Raw genomic sequence first — 20820 nt, forward strand, 5'->3', positions numbered from 1 at the left:
TGAATTTATAATTGGATAGTTTGTAAGGTGCCTTGTTTTTAGTAGAAACACTGCCCTCTAAACTGTTGTTGTTTTGTTTTGTGTTACCATAGTACAATCAAATTGTGAGTTCATTAATGAACACGCTATTTAAAGAAGCTCTTTCTAACCTGGGATGTTCTGACGTATTGCTCAGTCAGTTAAACTATTGAAGTTGACACAAGAAATTTGGGAAGAAACATTTCCCCTTCTAACCTTCAACTACATATATTATTCTTGCGTAGTCAGCATTTCCTTTGCTGCCCCTATTTCTTACTACTATTTCCTTTCATCACTAATACATACAGCAAAGTTTTACAACCTCCTAATATGTAATTGGACTATTGACATTGGAAGAAAGGCCCTGAAATATCAGGCAGATGATACACCTGAGTGTTTTTCTTGCAGTAATAGAGGAGCAAACTAGGGTTGGAGGTGAAGCAAGAGAGGAGTCTAGGCAAGGACTCTATTGGAAACTGAACAGGGACCTATAGATTTGATGTTCATTAACAAAAGAGAAATATTTTAAACTTGCCTGATCTAAAGCATGGGGAGCAGTCAAAGCCCATTCAGTCTTACTCTCTGTAAATGGAGTTTGTCCCAACCACGTTAACAATGTCTAAAATACTGTCTGTTACAAATGAGACAGTTTATATAAAAATCCAGCTGGTTCCAGGAACATGAACGTCTGGAGCTGTGTAAGTGAGAGTAGCTTTCAGGCCCAGCACTGCAGTTTCAGGTAGCCCTGTACCTCTCCCCCACCCCACCCCCCAAATCAGTAATTATTGATTGCATCTACAGCTGTAGAGAGGTCTTTTCCTGGCAGTTCAGGTAGTTACAGTAGATGGTTAATCTGAATGATCGGACTAAATCCCTTCTGTCTTCAGAACTGCCATGCAAGTTAGAACTAAATGTATGAGATAAATTTATTAACTGTAGTCTAGGAGCATAGGTTGGCTTTAGCACTCTTCTTAAGCATAGGTTCTTAATCTATCAAAAGTTACACTTCATTAATGCTAATTTTCTGTGGATTCGCTTTATAATGTAAACCGGGGAGATGGTTTTTTTAAAGTGCTTGTAAAGAAATGAAAGGTTTTTGAGTGTGTCTTTCAGTTTTCTAAGATATAGATGAGTTGTTCCAAGTATCAAATGTTCACATAAATGTCTTTTCCTGTTCTACATCTGATCTAAAAACAAATGTAAACTTAATGTCTTACATCATCATTAAAAAAAAATGGGGGTTGTTTTGCATTTTTCAAAATAGGAATGAAAATGGACTTGATATATCAAGGGGGGAACAAACAAGGAATTGGGAAGTGACAAATGATGCCAGAAATATGCCAGGTGTTATTGGGCCAACAGGAATATCTCTCAAAATGTGTCTGAAAGATTAATAAAACATTTAAATGAAACACTGCAGAAGAAAAGTAATATTCTAATAATATTACTTGTATATCATGTTTTCCTCGGAACAACATTTCGTTTGAACATTATTGTATGAGAGTGTATTTTTTTTGCACTGTTGCCAGGTGGATGAACTTAAATGTGCCTGTTTGGTAGCAGCAATATTTTTTTCTCTTTCGGGTCCCTGGTGTTTCAGATCCAGCATCTTGTAGAGTATGTAATCCTTTACTCTTACACTACTCGGGCTATGCTTCTAATTTAAAGCTCACCTATGAATGGCATGAAACGTTCTATTAGTGAATCAGTGTTGTTTTCTAATATGTTTTGGTAAGAGATTTTGATGGTTTCAAAATTTATTTTTAAAACTCTCCGGGCCCCTAAAGCCGTTAAAAATGGGAAGTGGGTGTTATTATTAAAATGGTGAAAAAATATGGTACCTTTGAACAGATGCTGATCTCTTTTCCTCCTCTCCTTTGCAGGCCATCCGCTGCACACTGGTGAACTGCACGTGTGAATGTTTCCAGCCGGGGAAGATTAACCTGAGGACTTGCGATCAGTGTAAACATGGCTGGGTGGCACATGGTGAGGAAAATCTGGACTTTTCTTCCCGTTCTTGTTATGTTCGTGTGAGCGTGCCTTAATTTTTTTTTTTTTTAGAGCTGTCACTGGCCTAGAGAAGAGAGGGGTCAGCTGTGCTCCAAGTGTTAGTTCCCGTGCAGCCTGCAGCTCCCAAATTGCATATTCTCGGCTCCAAGAAGTAAGGCCAGGCGGGCAGCTCTCAGCAGCAGGGCGAGATGTTTATAGGACAGTTGGGTTCTGAGTGAACATAGCAGCAGCCAGCAAGCACCAGGCCCGATGGAAACTCAAACATACCACAGTTGGCCTTTCAGGGCCTGGACCTCAGAGGGGAGCTGGCAAGTCCTCTTTGCTTGAGGAGAACTCCTCCATGACTGCTCAGCCTTGTCATCTGCGTTCGGGGCAGAGTTTATCCTCCCAGATGTTAAATTCTGTATGGTCTAAGGTGGGTGAGAGAGTGAACGGGAACATTATTTGGCTGGTATCTGAAAAAAAATAATCCGTTAATACCGTCTTTCAGAGTGCCCGGGGATTGGAGGAGGCTGGCCCTGGTGGAGGGTGAGCTCTGCATAGGTGTGTGTTCGGGGCGAGGGTGACCGGGGGCCGAGGCGGGAAGGGTGGAGGCTCTTTGCCAGATGCACAGAGCTGTCCCATCCGTGGGCCTTCACTGAGCATTTAACGTGTTCTTCTGTCTGGTTTATGTTTTTGACGTTGAGGTGAAAGGAGACTTGCATATAAGCAGGGACTTTACATTAGTTTTCTTCACTTCCTAGGCTGTATAATTTTAAAAGATAGGTAATGTTTATAGAAGAAATCCTGGCTTGAGATTTTATTGACAGCCTGGGGGAGTGGCTCTTAAGTGGACATATTCTTCATTCCCAAGCAGTGCCAAATATCCAGTGGGTTGTATTTTTTTAAATGTCATGTTATTCTAGCAAGATCTGAGGGAACGACACCGGACCATGCCTTGAGATGCATTTAATTTATCATGTGTCTTGCTTGTTGGGGCCCGTATGTTGGTGTTATGGGGCCATTTCAGCCCTGTTTCTGTGAGGGAGAGAGAAGAGGTGTATCGAGTAGTATGGGGGGAGCACACTGGAAGGCGTGTGCCCGAGACACAGAGCCACAATCCTCCAGTGCCTCCAGGGATGGAACTTGTTCCTGCTTTATTAACAAGGCCAAAATCTGTAACAACTCTCAGTCCAGTTTTGAACCACACTCTAATCACCTCTTGAAGAAAGGCCCTCTCTCCAAATACAGTCACATTCTGAAGGACTGGGGATGAAGGCTTCAACAGATGAATTTGGGGGAGGGGGAACACAATTCAGTTTATAACACTTCCCAAGTATCCTTCTTTCCCTCAGTAAGTATTGGCTCTGCCAGATAACAGCTTATGTCCCAAGCCCATCAAGGATCCTGGAGGCGGTGCGGGGTCAAATTCTGGCTCTACAGCTTTGATGACATGTCGCTCAGCACCTCTGCATCTGAGCTTTCTTATCTGTAATAGAGGGTTAATGGCATCCACCTTGTAAGATTATTGTGAGCATTGACGATAAACTATATGAAGCCTTTAAAATAAATTATACATGTTAAAAGCAACAAACCGGACAACACATGAGCAATAAGGGGGGTGGGGAGGGTCCAGTCATTAAACAAAGGACTTTTCATTCATTCCCTCTCATTTTTTCCAAAGCCATCTTGTGTTACCATCATCTGTCTACTGTGGTAGCCTTGTGAGTATAAAAGTTTACTGTGTCACCAGTTTATTTTATCTGTCTAACTTCCACGTGCATATTACATTAGTAGTGTAATGGGGGGAAAAAGCAATATTTCTTCCTTCTTGAACAACATAAATTATCCCCAGCCAGTGGTTGTTTCTAAGATTTTCTGAGGGATGTGGTTTTTCCCTAAACTTGAATAAGGTATTTCTGTTACATCAGACTCGGCCTTTCCTACCGTGTCATTAGAAATTCTGTGTTTCTGGTATATTAATTGTGAAGTTTCTCAGATCTAACTTTTCCTCACCACTACTATCACCTTGACCTCTTTTCCCCCACAAGGGAGACATATCTGTATACAACTCAAAATATGTACACGCTGATATACAGATCTCACTCTTCCCCCATTCAGTAGGACAAATATGACAGTGAGGGTCTGGCTCCTAGCTTTTGAGTTGGCAGTGGGATGAGAGCACCCACTCTTTTTGCCCTTAGCATTTCAACTAATTGCTTCACTCTCTCCTCCTGCACAGAAAACCCTGAAATCGTGTCTCCAGTTATTTCTGCTCAGAGCTGTGAGATACAGCAGTCTTCCTGGCTGCCTTACTCAGTACAATATCCTATGTGTGGGACAAGGAGAAAGTGACTTGTTTTTTCTACTGTGTGATTCTTCTGTGAAAGTAGATGGAACAGCAAGCAGTAAGACTACCAAAATACATCTCATGGAATCATTTCATCATAGCACTGAACACACTCTGCGTGTAATTGTACCATAAAAAATTAATATTTGCCGTTAAAAATAACTAAATGCCAAAATCAGGGTTTCTCTACAAAAGGATGAATTTTTAGAAATTTGTTGGCCTTTTTTGAATTAATGTCTTACTATATCTTCTTTGTTATCAGCATCTTCAGTTTCTTCCTAAGATGTAGGATTTCGTGGGTTATTATATATTTATTCATACACACACAGTCTCACACAGTCACTTCATAGCCTTATAGATTGCTTCTTAAATCTGCTTGAACTGTTGACATTAGTTGCTTTACAAAAATCTTAAGATGTTTTGAAAAGTGAAAAGGAGTAATTAATTCATCATACTGTAACACCTGAATTTTGCAATTACTCACTGGGCCTTGGTACTGTTCACAAATTACTTCCTTGAAATCTTAGCACCATTGAGATAAAGAGGGGGGAACCCAAAAATGACTCCTTGATTACCAGTAGGTATTTCCCACTGAATTAATAAAGGATTTCCTGCTCTTTTTCCCCATTAAGGAATTTCAGCTCTTGCACTTTGAAAGCAGGGCTTTATTGAATTTAACATTATTTAAAACAAGCTCTTTGGGGATATAGGATGTCCATACCAACAGTGTATAATAACCTGGAGTTTCTAATTTTGTCATATTTCACAGTCTTCAGTTGAAGGACTCCAGCATACTGCCACTTAATTCACTTAACAACTGTATTTTTTTCCTTCCTCTGTTTGCATTGTCTTTTCTATGCTTTTCCTTCATTTGCCTAAAATTATCAGAGTGAGTCTTGAAAACATTAAAAAAAACCACATTTCCTGCAAGTTCAATTTTTCTTGGTTCAACATTGCCAAAATAAGGTATCAGCGTAAGAGCAGTAATGGGCTTCTTTACTGGTGACGTAAATGTTTGTGTCAGTAGAAATTCAGTAGGTGGCATTTTGACCCTTTCCCACCATACTAGGGTAGTAATTCTACTGTTCAGAGAATTGAAGCTTCAGCCAAAGATTTTACATAGCCTTACAAATTAGCAAATCTTACTAGTATACTGAGTTGTGGACAAGGAGGGGTGGGAGGAAGTGTACTTTGTAGCTACTCATCATTCTCCTCAGAGGAACCTGCTTCCAGTGAGAAGTATAACTAATCGGACTCTCTTGCCTTTGTGATAAACTGGAGGTGGGGTGTAAAGGGCGAGGGCTACTGTACTAAACCATTTTTATTATTTGTTGTTTGCAAATTAGTTTTAATGTCTATAGTCTAGATGATGACTTTATTTCGAAAGCAGTAAGATGAATAAAGTAGTACAAGTGTTAAAAAGTAAACTATATTCTAAATGATTTTCAGAAACATTTAATGATAATCCAGGCCAACTGGAAAATTACTGTTTAAAAAAAAACATGATGGGATATGTTTGATTTGATAAAAGAGGTGGGCAGATTTTAGAAAAGTAATTTATTTAGAATTTTTTTCCTTGGCTAGCTCAGTAATTTTTACTTCTGACAAAGCCCACTTGTTAAAACTCCTTTTTTAAAAAAAAAAAAATCCATTGTTTCTTGGGATGTCCAGTAAGCATTTGTCAAGGATAGAGGCTTGATGAATAAAAAATATATTATATAGGTTAATGAACCCCACGGTAGCTTTCTTGGTGCAAATTATTTTCTTTATAGAATACTTTGACTTTAAATACTTTATTTACTCAGCAAGCCAGCTGTTTTCCTGCCAGTGTTCAAACTATCCAGACAGGCTTGGCCTGTCATCTGGATCATCATTGAAGAGATATTTATTAAACATACATCATATGTAAAGTATTGTACCAGGTATGCTTTGGTTCTTCAATTCTGTGCCACAGGAAATGGTGAGCAGTATAAAGTTAATTTAGTGTCATCTACCAACCAGCTTTATGGTTTAATATACTGTAAGACTTAATATTCATATAATCTGTTAATTTCAAGCCTTTCTTTTTTGTAATTCACTGGAAGTAATTTTTCTCTTTTTTCTCGGCATCGTTGAATTTGAATTCCCAGCTCTTTACTTGATATGTCTTATCAGAGCAGGGGTATTTATAGACACACTCACCCGAATAGAAAACATAGGACATCCCGTTAAATTTGAATTTCAGGTAAACAGCGAATAATTTTCTAGTATAAACATGTACCTTGCAAATTTAGCTGAGTAGTCCTGTGTTTTTATGTGCTAAATCTGGCAAGCTTATACCTAAAAGAAAACCCTAGTTAGGCTTAATTTGCATAATTAAGTCCTAAATCAGGGCCATCGGTTCTGAGCACTCTGTAATCAAAAACCTTTTGATTATGTCCATCCTACATTTAGAATCACAAGATCGCAAATCTGTAAACTATTCTGTTTACAGGTTCCTGAGATTTGTTGGCTGCTCGGTACTTTGTGAGGATTTAAGCAGGGTAGATCAAAACCAGTAATTTTTCATTTTATCCCATGAAAGGTCACATGTCTTTATTACTTGTCCCAGGCTGTGCTCTTCTTATGAATTGTCTGAACATCTGTGAAAGTAGTTTATCCCCAACTGGTAGTTCTGTAATATTCTCCCTGACCAGTCCAAGAGCCAGTGTAACTAAGTATACACTTTCCTTTTCCTCTCTTTTCTTTGCTAGTCTTCTCCTCTTCCCAACCCCGATAGAAGTCTATTATCAAAAGCAATAAAGCATGGCATTTCTCTGACATCATGCTCATTCTGAGTAACACAGCAACAGTTTCTATATGATCATTTGTAAATTTGTCAAGCGTAAGAGAGGAGGGTGAATAAAACGGAGTGTCCTCTGACAAAGGAAAATAATGCTCGCAGATATTAACCTGCAAGGAAGCCCTGCCTCCCTCTTACTGACTTGGAGACTGTCCTAACAAGAGTGAATTTTGCTTTGGGAGAGAATTGTTGCAGAGGGGTATTTAGGATTAGATGAAAAAACGTAAGAAAGGTCCTAGGTGGAAACCTCAGCACAGGGAAATAAATGCAGGCTTCGCGTGGCAGAGTAAGAACCTGATCCTTTGGGAAGAGGTAGGTGGCCATGCTCCTAGGGCTTTGCTTAGAAACACGAGGATAGAAACCCCACAGTCCTCTTCCCTGGTGCACTGGTTTGGAAAAGGTGGGAGTTAATGGAGTATCTGCTTAACAGAATGTGTCTTTCTAGAAGACTTAGTTCTTCCCGGTTGTGACACTGAAACCTGGCTCGCCTAGCTGCAGAATTCTCTTTTAGTCAGGGAAACCAACTTCTAGCTGCCTCCTGGCTCTGGGGGGGCCAGGAGGGTCCTGCTCTCTCCATGGACGAAGTCCTTGAACATCTCTCCACTTATTTTTATTTTAGAGAGCAAACACAAGGCCACTTTCCTGCCTGGCACAAGAGCCTTCTTTGCTTGACCTGAGGGCACCGTGCCCTCTTCTGCTTCTCTCCCTTACTCCCTGATCACAGCTGATAAGCTTGAAAGGGAGGACATCCTCACAAATGTGACGGTTTGCTGCTTCATTCATGGCATTAACTATATTCTTATTGTGTCCCTGAGCTGCTTGTTTTGATTTGTTTCTCAGTCTGCCCACCTTTGGGACGGTGCTTTGAACTCCCTCAATTTTTTTTTTTTTTAATCACCACACAAACAGTGCCTCCCCTTCAAAGTCCTGGGCTCTCTGCCTGTTAGCTCCTCAGATGTTGTTTTCTAGCTCCATCTTGTTCAGATGGAAACATACGGCGGATCTGGTAAATCCTGGCCTCTAGAGTGTACAGTGCCGGTCCCCTGCTAAGGACTTTCTAGGGAGGATCTTGAGATTGAAACCTACAGAGCTGGAGCCTCAGGGTCTGAAGAAGCTTCAGGTACGCAAATGGGAGGTGTGAGAGAAAAGGAGGTAAAAGTGCAGCTCTGTGTAGGTTCGCATCCTGCCTCTACCACCTGCCATCAGTAGAACCTTGGCCAGGTTACATAACCTCTGTATTCTCATCTGTGAAATGTGGATAATGATAGTGCCTAGTTTGCAGGGTTCTTTCTGGCATTAAATGAGATAATCTACTTAATAAGTGTTAGTTGTTATTTCTCAATTCTTACAGAAGTAAAGCTTCAACCTTGAGAACATGACAGACACATTTTATTGTGGTCGAAATGGTTAAAAGTTGGGTGTGTTCAGGCCAGTGGTCGAATCCCATCTCCGTCTCTAGTTAGTTAGCCCCAGTTCTTTTATCTGTAAGCTCAAATAATAATAGGAATGTACCTGAATAGCACAGTGAAGTTTTGAGGAGGGTTAAATGAAGAAGTGGACTGATTATTAATTATACTCTCTAGAGCCTCATGAATTTCTTCAGTGTCCAGTGCTGGAGTGAGGTCACCAGTTCCTTTGGCTGTGAGACCAGCTGTTCCTAGGGTGATCTTGTTTTCCCCAGCAAATCCAGTTTAGCTTCATACCTTCCATCTCCCCTAAAATGTCATGTGAGCCCATATTTGAATAGAAGTCCAAAACCCTTTTTCCCCGCAAAGTCACATTTTAAGAAGTGCACATCAGTTGAGATGAATTGTAGGGTTGCTTATCTGTTGAAAATCCAAAACCCAGAAGTAAACGAATTTTAGACAGGATGAAGGCTACTTGTGCCTATTTTCACACCTGTATTCTTGCATGTGAAGTGCTTTGATGGGCTAACCACTTTATCATTTTACTGCACTTTATTACATCATAAATTTTTATATCTTGCTAACGATCCTACAGGAAGCTTAATTGTTTATAAGAACATCTTAGTTAACTGGAGTTCACCAGGTTAAGCAGAACACAAATTGAAGGGGTTATAAAGGAAACATACTCAGTTCCTCTCATTTTAGTCAGGATGCTCTGTTCAGATAATGGGGAGATGCTGCTGGGTCAGAAGGACCCAGGATGCCTCAGCAGTACTCTCAACCATTCTTCCTCCTATTGTGTCATAGTGATGACTTCTTCTAAGTGTGGGTCCCCCCATACCCCCCCTCCACCCCTAACCCCCACATTTGAAGAGTAAAATCGCTGGTGAGATGCATGTGGTATTTCAGAGAAATTCTGACTTGTATTCTGGGAGGCATAAAACGTTGTCTGTGCAACTCATTCCTTACCAGGTGTTGCCTTCTGGGAGGGTAGAAGTTTGTAACTCTTTCAGAAGCTTGAGTTAATCTGTTATGAGTGAGCAGATAGCTAAAGCGTTGTATAGGAAATATTTAAAGCAGTTACTACCACAACTGTATAGACTTGTAAGCAATACCTGTTAAGGGGCCCAGTAGTAAGGTCCCTCTCTCCTTAGAGCTGTTCCTTGATACACAGGGAAATCCCTCCTTTGGCCTCTAGGTCTCCCAGCCTGGTTGTATGGTCAGGTGATCCTACAAAAGCAAGTGCAGACCCAATTAATTGAAAGGACAGCCTTGCTAGGCCTTAAGTTCAATTGGCCACAGAATGCAAAGGCAACTGTAAACCTGGCTTTCCAAAAAGGAAGCCACCATTTTGGATCTGAGCACTTGAGATGTGGTTAGTCCCAACTGAGATAAGTTGTAAGTGTAAAGTGTACACTGAAATTTAGAAATGTAATCTTAAAAAAGAAAAGAATGTAAAATAGCTCATTGAGAATCATTTTTATATTGTCTACATATTGGTAAAATTTTTATGTATTGGGTTAGATAAAATATATTTTTAAAAATTAGTTTCATTGTTCATTTTTTGCTTTTGAAATGAGATTAGAGAAATTTAAAATTATGTATGTGACTTGAATTATATTTCTATTAGGCATGGCTATTCTAGGTCCTTGGTGTGAGATAAATGTATTTGGAGGACCGAAGCTTAGGTTAAACTGGTTTGCTGGTAGAGTAGTTAAAACTGGTGTGAGAATCCTAGAATCCCAAATTCTGGCTCCTGTCCTTTCACTCAGTCCTTCGTGCTTTCACAGCTGCTGCGCTATTGATCATGTCTGCTCTTTCCTCTGCCCTGGTCATCAGGGAAGCTGGACCTGTTCGCCCCCAGGAGCAATTAAGTATTACCTTCTGTATACTCTCAGAATACTTCACTGAGACCAGAAGGGTAGTTTCTGTATTACTGATCCCTCCACTAGCTTGGGACCTCAGGAAAAGCACTTCTTCATCTCTGGGTGCTGATACCCATTGTAGCATCTCCCACCTGAGAGAACACATGGAACAAAGGCTTATGGGAACCTCCTACGTGTATCTAAAAGTCTCTGATTCCTAACTGCCAGTTTCTTTTCCAGCAGCCTCTTCCCATTTTAAGTAGTAAACATAGCCTGCAACCCCCTGCCTTTAGTCCTGTTTCTGCATTTCTCTTTTTCAGCCCTCACTCTTTTTTCATCTCTGCTGTTTCCCCCTGTGTCTTCGGACAAAACAAGCGAAAGGTAGGTGGAAGGTTTTAATAGCCTAACCAACCAAGAAGTAAACTTTAGAGAAGTTAAATTTGTTTGATCATTAACAGATGTTGGCATTTTTGTTTTATTCAGAAGATGTGGTCTTGAGTGAAGTATTTTTCACTTCTATTTAGTAGTTCTTCAGTACTCCTTTGCCTGCAAAAATCTGAGGGTAAGAAATTCCCCCCCCCCCTTTTGGCTATTCATGTTTTCCACTATCAGTAAAAATTTAAAAACAAATCAGCCTCTCATATAAAAGAAAACACCTGTTTGGCATGGAGAAATTGGCCAGGGAAGTCTTTTTCCTGACAGGCCAAAAGCGACCATCACAGGGCCCCTTATAAAAAAAAAAAAAAAGTCATTTTTTTTCTTTATTTCATGTGAGCATTGGCAGAAACTCTGACAAGCAGTTCTTCATATTTTATTATGTTCTTGTCTGCAGAATCTCTGTCAGGCAAAAACCTTGTCAGCGGAAAACCTGTCGTAGGATCAGAGGAGACAAAAACAGGTGTCACATAGGCAGTCAAAACTGAAGGAAAAAAGAGATTAGGCTAAAGAGAGAAAGGCAGACAATTACATTAATGCCATTGCTTTTATCTTATAGATGTGTGTTATTATCTCGGGGTGCTGAGTGCGCAATTGCCTCAAAGAAAAGTAGACAGGAGACAAGGGGAAACTTGATAGTTATTAGCTGAAGAGGCAGTGTGTCAAAGCTGGATGGGGTTCAAAGTTTTGCAAAGGAAAAAAACTGCAGGCAGCCAGCAACGGCTGTGTGGTTCTGCTTTCGGCTACATGAACCTAGTAGCAATCTAACATTTCGACTTGGAAACAGATCACAGAGAGAAAAATTAATGAAAGATCTCATTTGGAGGTTTTGGGGGTAGCATTTATCCTATAGACCATGCCACTGAATCATAATAGTTTCTCTCGTAAAATCTTGCCTCAATGTGAGACACGGAGACAGGCATTTGTCAGTTCAGCTGTGTTGTTTGGATATGTTTAAAACACCTATTATCAACACACTTTTAATTAAAAAAAGCTATTAAGAAACCCTTTTACTAAGTGTGAACATCTGTACGTGCAAGCTGTAAATTAGGAGATCACATATGTGTGCCTCAGTCAGAGACTAAATGAACTTGGCAAGTGTTTTCTATTACTGGTTTTTAAGTACAGTAAAATATCTACAGGAACAATTGCTACATTTTAAAATTGGGATTTTTTTTTTATTGTGCCTGTTGGACCTGATTAATAGAACTTGCCTTCTAATCAGAAATTAGGGTAATTACCATTATCAAATTGGGTAACCAGGATTCACAGAGCTAACCAGTATCTTCCCCCTCTGTTTACATCATTTCAGGAGACTTCTTTTCTCAAAGTTTTGAGCTTTATGAAATATTTGTGATGGTATATAATAGTTTCATTTTGGAAGTGGCTTAAACTCTGAGAGCCGTTTAGCCTTGTTGATAGCTTTTAGGTGTCAAAAGAACCGACTAGTAGAGAACGGGATGGTAACTTTAAGGCTTTCCTCTCTGCTCAATTGTACATTGATCATATTAATGGAAAAATCGGCAAGCATTGCTTTAGTCCCTAACATTTTCTGATCATGCATTTAAAATTTGGTTAGTTTAGACTTTTCCTGAGACTGCCTTCTGAGCCCTTTTTTTATGAGCAGATCTTTATATAGAGGTCTTTTATCCCACCAGTCATAGATGCAAAGCAGTTTGATACTTGATATATGCCTTAAGCCAATCCAGCAATACAGAAGAAAACACGCATCAGTGTCAAAAGTATGTGTGATAGCCCAGAGTTTTAAGGGATTACAGTGGGAGAAAAAAGATTGATTATAGATTTAGAATGAGATTTCAGGCTGACTTACTGGGAGAGGGAAGGAAAAATACTTGTGACACAAAGGTGACGTTCATTAAAAAAAAAAAAAAAAAGACCGAATATAATCATTTCTTTCTTTTAGGTATTTTTCCTGCCAGCTGCTGGCTTTTTGTATCACTGCTCTCTCTCTCAGTTTTGAAATACTTCTTCACTACATGTGAAAGAGTTTAAAGCACATGTTCTATCAAAAATAAATATGCCTTGCATTTATAATGTCTCCATAGTGAAATTCTGATACAGATATATGCTACTTAAAGAAAATTAAGTCTTTAAAGTTAATAAATTGGGAGTAGGGTGATTATTCTCTTGCAGAAGAATTCATTTTCTGTTTGTTGAATGAAGGATGCACATGTTCCGTTCAAGTAGCAAATTTCAATTGTTACTTTTAAAGGGGGTATATTTTGTAGTCAGTGTGCATTTAATTCATTGATCTGTGAATTATATAAAGCAAGGTTTGTGTAGTCAACTTTCAGCTCACCTTGGTGACTAGAGATTGGATAGAACAGCAGCAGGAATAATAATAATCCCCAAACCTGGTTTCAGCAAGTAGATTCGGTTAGTCAGTCTCTTCTTAGACTTACTGTCAAGTTTGCAGATTGCATTTGCTCTTTCCCCTTACCACCTTCTGATGGAGATGCATATGAGGAGAGACATGCCCCCAAAAGTGGGCCATGGAAGGAAAAGGAAGGAGGAAGAGAAGCAAAACCAAGGATCTGTTTAATCTCCTTGCCAGGAGAGTGAGCTTCTGAATAACCCAGTGTTGACAGTCTACTTTTACGTGTGCCTCCGTCAGACTTTAATGATTTCCAAAGTCTGTTGTGAGGACTTTATTATGCATAAGGCCACAGGGGGGAAATGCCAGTCAGTTTGAAATATTACCTAGATAGTCTCAAGTGGAGCTCAAATTCTACCCTGGACTAATTGTCGGTGTGTGTGTGCATATCCATACACACTCAAAGCTGCATGTCAGCCAGGGAACAATTAAAATCCGTGAGACAGTGGGAGCTCATTGGAGCTCCTTCTGTCCCCCTTTCCTCCCTACAGTGTAGGATCACATTCCTAATGGACCATAAGAGTATTCATATAGCTATCCCTCATGTATTAAGGCACAAGAAAAAAATCGGGCATCATTCACATAAGGCATATAAGATATAGTAACATAATCAGGGTTTTTGGAGGCTTGGCAGACGTGTTGTTGTTGTTGTCGTTGCTGTTTTTTTTTTTTTTTTTTTTTTTTGACTTAAAAACACTGACACACTATTTGTTCAAGAAGAAAGATAAGCCCTTCACACAGAAGGGCTGACAGATTTTATCACCAGGCTTGGGGATCAACTCTTTCAGCTATGTATCATTCCTTTTCTTCTTTCCTTAAAAAAAAAATTCTAAAAGCAAGCCGTCTCTCTCTTTGGTATTAAATATCCTAATTAATTCAGCCTTGACAGTTCCAGTTAGAAAGTTATGACTTAAATGGAACATGAGTTATTTTATACTTAATTTGCTCCCAGTTACACAGTTCTCTCCCCCCAAAAGTATTGAATACAATGTGCAGATCTAAATATTACTTCAAGTCGTGAGGACTTTTTCTCTCAGTAACAATCATGGTCCACCTTCCTGATCGATCACCTGATTCACTAAAAAGTTTTTAATATGTCATCATTGCCATTTATTAATGTTCTCCCCCAGTGCTACGGCTTTTATTGGGAACTGGCTTACAACCTATGGGTGCGTTAAGGCTTTGCCCTGTGCCTTGATGCTCTTGGCCTAGTAAGAGAGCTGAGTCTTATAATGGGAAAGGATTGATGTTTTAATGCTTCCAAAGGGCCCCTTTACGATGAAATTCTAAATATGTAAAATCCCATTAAACCTGTAGAAGTTCATGGGCTAGCTACCTTGAAATGACATATCATTATATTGGGTATAGTGTGCATATTATAAAGTATTGTATAATTGGAAATTATTGGTCATATTAGCAAGAATGAAGAGCCACCCACCCTTATAAATTCAGAGGTTATGGTCTGGGTACTTGAAGTAGGAAAGGGAACAATATTCTGATTATAAGTAATCAAAACTTAAAAATCTGCCCCCAGAAATTGCCCTAATAAAATTCTGTCACTAACAACTGTTTTTATTCGACTCTTCAAGTGATCGTGGAAAGAATTCCATAAAACAACATTTAAAGACACATTGAAATGTTAACCTCTTAGAAATTAAAATAGTATTCTAGGACTCACAGCTCCTAAAAGCTGACCACTTGATGCTCTTATAATTCGGAATCCTAAGGGGAGTTGGGGCAAGAGACTGTAGTTCTCGAAACAATTAGCTTTGCAATTTAAGGCTCACTTGGCTTTCTCCCAAAATGAAAGCATAAGGCTTCTTTAATTTTTTTTTTATTTCTAAAATTGCTTCAAATTAGCATTTAAAAATTTAAAAATATCCAGGACAGGACTAGAAATGAGTGAAATAAAAGGCTTCCTTTTAGACCGTTTTCATACAAATTTTTAATTGTTTTACTCTGCGAAGTAGGTGGCTTTGAAAAATCGTTCCATTTGGCTCACTTTTTCTTTTATTGAATGGCTATAAGCTTCACACCGCCATGCCTGAACAACTGTTCGATGGAATCCACTGGACATCAGGGCCTGAAGTATTTGAGCGTATTCCTGTGAAAACCACCTAAGTCACTTGAATTTGGCTTTTAAAGAAAGTTATGTTTAAAAAAAGTTGTGGAAAACTAAGAACTATAAACTATCACTGAGAGCCAATTTTCTAGGATCGGTGAAAAGCACTTTTATACTCCTACATTAAGAAAAAAATGTATCTGAATATGGTCTTATTTCTGTGACCCTCACAGAAAATATTGGAAGTGAAGTCTGTAGAATTACAGGTTTACATTTATTTTAATTTATTTGAAGGTTTGGGGAGTAATTCCTGTTATTAAAAATCGAAATAAAAAAATAGTTATTCACATTTCATTTAATAGATGCAAGTTCTTTTATAACCACCCCTCACACACTGCCGGTACTATTTTATACATTTGAAAACTGAATTTTATAAAGGACATTACTTTGTTCTTTAAGTTAGCAACGTAGTTAAAAGTATATATTACTTCATATTTATTCCATGTTTTGCACTACATTTTATACTTATTTTACATTTACGTTACACACTTACATTAATGAAGCACAGAAATTCCGGCTGTTGTCCTTATGGTGATTCTGTTCCTGACAGAAATGAGTTTTCTTCATACTGACTTTTTTGGGTCTTGTGGCTTAGCCACCACTTTCCTTTGAAAAACTATAGATCCTATCAAAGTGTTTATTGAAATTATATCCAGGCTTCAATTTCTCCTTTGTTTTATAGCCTGAAAATTACCAGTTTAAACTTCTGTTTCTGGCATTGTAAAGAAATCCAGGTAAATTATGTTCCCTCAGTAACCTAATTCACAGTTTAAGAAGCTCTTATTGTATGATTTTGTTTCTTTTTCTAACTAGTACCCACATTTTACAGTTAAACCCTTTTCTTTTTCCCAAGAAAATTCTGCATACTAAAAAAGAGGTTAATTTGTCTGTTTGCTTTTTTTCTTTTCCTCCAGACCTTTTACAAAAGAAAAATAATCTTTTCTTTGTAGATGCTCTTCTTACCTTATTGTGTTGACTGTTCTCTGACCCCTTTCAAAAGTCCATACACTTGTCCCTTGGTATCCAAGGGATTTGGTTCCAGGACCCGCACGGATATCAAAATCCATGGATGCTCAAGTCTCTTATATAAAAACGCGGTAGTATTTGCATATAACCTATGCATATCCTCCCAAATCCACCATATACGTTCATCATCTCTAGATTACTTATAATACCTAATACAATGTAAATGCTATGTAAGTAGTTGTAGGACATGGCAAATTCAAGTTTTGCTTTTTTGGAACTTTATGGAATTTTTTGTGTGTGAATATTTTCCATCCACGGTTGGTTGAGTCCATGGATCAGTACCCATGGATATGGAGGAGGACTGGCTCTACTATACCTTTTCCTATAGCTAGGAGACCATAGATCTAGCACATGGATCACAAACTTAGTGATCTGAACTATGATTCTCATAATGTCTGTTCATTATGATGTGGTCTCTGCACCCTGGTATTAAGCTTGTTTTCTTTAATACCGCTAGATCTCATACTGCTTTTACCTAGAAATCCATTGGATGCCCCCAAATAATGCTTGAAGTGGTAGGAAAGGGAATAAATTATGCAACTTTAGTTAATTTCTGCTCAGCTAGCAGCCCCATCTCACTTCCTAAACTGCTGTCATTACCTACCCCCACTGTTGTCTAGAGTGTAAAGAGCAGAGGGGAGGGCTGAGAATGAGACGTGAGTGAAATTAAGAATTGGGTGGCACAGTGGAATCGAATCCTACCTTTGCACACTAGCTGTGTCCATCCGCTCAACAATATGAGAGCTGAACACCCTTGATTGGTTATGTTTCAGATATGGTTGCTGAAGCTCTTATGATAAAATAGGCACAGAAGCGACCCAGTAAATGGGCAACATGTAGTTGGTATGTGCATGATTGGCTCACTTTAAGTGCTATCGTTGTTGAGACAGTTTGCTCTTAGATGAGGGGACCTCTCCAAGTTTTATAGAAAAGGAAAACAGAACTTGTAAGGAAGCTGGAAGAAAAGGGTAGTTAAAAAGGTAAAGAAAGAAAGAGGAAAGGCCCTTAATGAACAGCATTGAAAAATTGAAAAATTGAAAAATGTAGCTCAGCAGTTGGAACCCTGCTTGTCTCTCCAGCTTCATCATGTGCTACTCTCCCTTGTTCACGTCCTAGCAGAAATGGCTTTGCCTGGAACACCCCATCCCTAGCCCTGTTTAAATTATGTTCTCATGTCACATACCCAGTTTGTAATACTGTGTGTTAATGTGTATTTTTTTAAAGTCTGCTTTCCTCACTAGTTTTGTTAGAAAGGCAGTGGGCAGCTCACTTTTGTTGGAACAGAGAGCCATGTTAGAGGGTTATTAGGCTGGAAAGTAGTAAATCAGTCTTTCCAAGGTCTTCTGACCCAGGTTAAGAATTTGGGGGCTGGGAGGGTAGGGCTGGAGCATTACTGGAAACTTTTGAGCAGAAAAGAGACATATTCTAAGCAGCCTTTTGAGAATACTGACTTGAGAACTGACTCTGTTCTTTCTGTATTACACCAGAGGGAGCAGAGGCAGACCACACCACACCAGACCAGCCAGGAGTCGCTTGCAGTAGTGGACTTAGGAGGGTCTAAAAGCCTCTACTGAAGTGGTAGAAGTTAGGCCAGAGAGGAGGGTTAGATCCAGGGGAACGGCAGTGGAGACATTTACGGGGACTAGGTAGTCAGAGATAATTTTGAGTGTTCATGCTATATAAAGTTCAGTGAGAAAAACAACAACAAGATAGAAATTTGTAACTAGTGTGTGACCCTTAACTACATAAAATTATGGACTGAAGAAAAGTAGATGCAGCTACATCAACAGGTAGACAATAGTGCCTTTGGTTGGTGGGATTATGTATGACTGTCTTCCGTTTGTTTTTCTTTTTCTCAAATTTATATTTTTTCAATGAGCATCTATGAGATATTCAGTCCAAAAAAATCACAACAAAAAAGATTTGATTTCAAGCATTTTGGCCTAGTTTCTTGGGTTTACCTTTCACAGCAGTAGGGGTCACAAGTACATGTTTGGAGTTGATGGCACAGAGTTTGGGTAGAGCTCAACTTACAGGTTAGGGATGGCCGGTGTAGTATAGGAGTAGTTGGATTCCTAGAGGCAGATGATCACAGGTGGGCAGCTGGAGAGGCAGCTCCTCTGGAATCCTGATGGGTCCCCTGCATCTCAGTTGATTTCCCGTCCAAATCCTCCGAACTTGAAAATCTCAGTCATCCTGTAACCCTGACTCATCTTCACTCCAAGCATCTCTTTTCTTCCCCGTACTTGTTAGCTTGGTCTTGATTCTTTGTTCTCCTTTTCTTTCTCCTTGTACCAAGGTAGCGGTCTTCAATTCTTTTGGTCTGCCCCCAAAAGAATTTTGAAAACAAAGTTCCATCCTAACATTTCCATATGCTGAGTAACTTGCCAAGGTCATGCAGCAAGTTGGTGGCAGGGCTAGCATTTGAACCCTTGGAGTCTAGCCCTAGAAACTCTGTCCTTAATCTGGAGGATAACAAGCACTCTTGAAACACTGGGAACTTCAAATCATTGTTCTAAGTCATTATTTTTTCTCTTAACTCTTGTTTCCAGTTCACTGTCCCCAAATAACATTACCACAAATGAAATCATATGTTCACTGCAAAGTCTTTTATCATTCATGTCTGCAAGGAAAATTAAGAAAATAAGATAATATATCCATAAATGGAAATTTTATTGTTTAATTTTTATCAAGAGGAATAAGATCAAAGCAATATAAATATTACATATTTTCATAATTTATTAAACATAAAGTAGATTTTTGTCAGAAATGCATCTGTCAATAAAATGGATAGGGCAATAAATTTTTTTCTTCCTAGATTAGTTCATGTATCAATAAATGAATAGTACTTATTGTAAGAAAGAGGAAAGGTACACTATCGGTTCCTTCCCCATTTTTGCAGATCTAAGTGCTCAGACACCTGTTCACATGAATACGTGGGACTAGGAATTTTATCACATTATCATTCGGTTCTTAGAAATCATTTCAGATTATGTGCCAACAATTACACAGTGATCAGTTAGTTTCTCTTTGTTTCATCCACCTTATTACCCAGATGTTGTTAGAGTCATTTACTTTCTCAATTTCTGGAGAAAGACATTAACAAGACATAGCAAATGCCAATTTATAAACTTAGCTGTTAGTCTTTCACTTAGAGGCATATCATTTATTCTTGTATACACCAAAAAGACTGAGAAAATTAAAATACTGTGTTAGTTATTCAGATGACTTCTGCAATATATCTTTTTTTTAAGGTGATAACTTTTATTACTGCATATTTAGCTTTCTTAATTGATGAAAATTTCCACCAGTGCTCATGGCCAAATCAGGCTGAATTATCATTGGGAAAAGAAATGAACTCACATTTCAATACAAATGAATGTATTAATATGCATTTTGAGAAAAGTTGTAAATAATAAATTATGAACTGCAATTCATAGGATAGTTTGCTAAAACAGTCTAGAATAAAATGTGGAGCTAATAAAATTAATAAGTGTACAATAGAAATGCTATTTCGCATTACTTAATTAGTAATGATGCACTATAATGTATAACTTAAGATTTTTATGAAATGACGAGTATGTTAAAAGTCAGGGTATCACTTTAATAATGATTGTGTGTATCACAATCTGGTGTTGGACTTTAGGAACAAAGGAGATAAGAGCCATATTTTATAAAAACATGGTCAAACTTTTAATGTGTTTAATGAAAGAAGTTATATACTGCTAAAAATTAAGTGCTTTGGCATTTAGGTCATAATTTAATTTTATTTCTATTAACAGGATGTAGACATATTCAAAACTTTATAAGATGAAAATGATTAATCATAACAAATATTTTGATAGTATTTGATTAAATGGGTAGTAACTGCCTTATTAAGTGATAAACATTGTTTCTGAATTTCTGTAAAATTCCTATCCACAGGTTTTATTCAGTGCATCTTCCAAATTTCATAGGTCTGGGAAAATATTCAAACTGATTTTAAAAGAGTGGGCATCACATGTGCTCGGGGGCTTTTTTTCCCAGGTGATGACACCTCCTGGGGATGAGTGTCAGGAATAATTGAAAAGAATGGAGGGAAAAGCCATTTTCAGCATTAGACACTTTTGCTTTGCGCTCACAGGATACTTCCTAAAAAGTGATACCTTATTAAATAGGAATGCAAGAGGTGAGTGCATGACTGTTGCCCATTTTACATAATGTCTGAATTCTGAATGCTCCAGCATAGACCCGAATATCAGGTTCTAGCTACCCTTTACTTGTATATGCATAACCAGGGGAAGAGGGCCCTTTTCCAGGTTCTTGGTGTTTTTATTAATCCTTAAACAAGGCTTCACAAAGCGATTCAAACTGGCCACTATTTTGACCCCCCAGGAGGCCTTTACACCCTGCG

At 38.6% G+C, this 20820-nt stretch overlaps 1 protein-coding gene across 7 annotated transcripts in view; it reads left to right on the forward strand.

The window, feature by feature from the left end:
- Nucleotides 1-20820, forward strand: part of BNC2 (basonuclin 2) — a 429626-nt gene that overhangs the window by 268468 nt on the left and 140338 nt on the right. For all 7 annotated transcript variants that reach the window (XM_033439739.2, XM_033439741.2, XM_049710690.1 and 4 more), the window contains one exon: nucleotides 1902-2004. In XM_033439739.2, coding sequence (XP_033295630.1) covers nucleotides 1902-2004 — 103 coding nt within the window. The remainder of the gene's footprint in view (nucleotides 1-1901; nucleotides 2005-20820) is intronic.

This window comes from Orcinus orca, chromosome 6, assembly GCF_937001465.1.
Source record: "Orcinus orca chromosome 6, mOrcOrc1.1, whole genome shotgun sequence".
In the NCBI taxonomy this organism is placed as follows: domain Eukaryota; kingdom Metazoa; phylum Chordata; class Mammalia; order Artiodactyla; family Delphinidae; genus Orcinus; species Orcinus orca.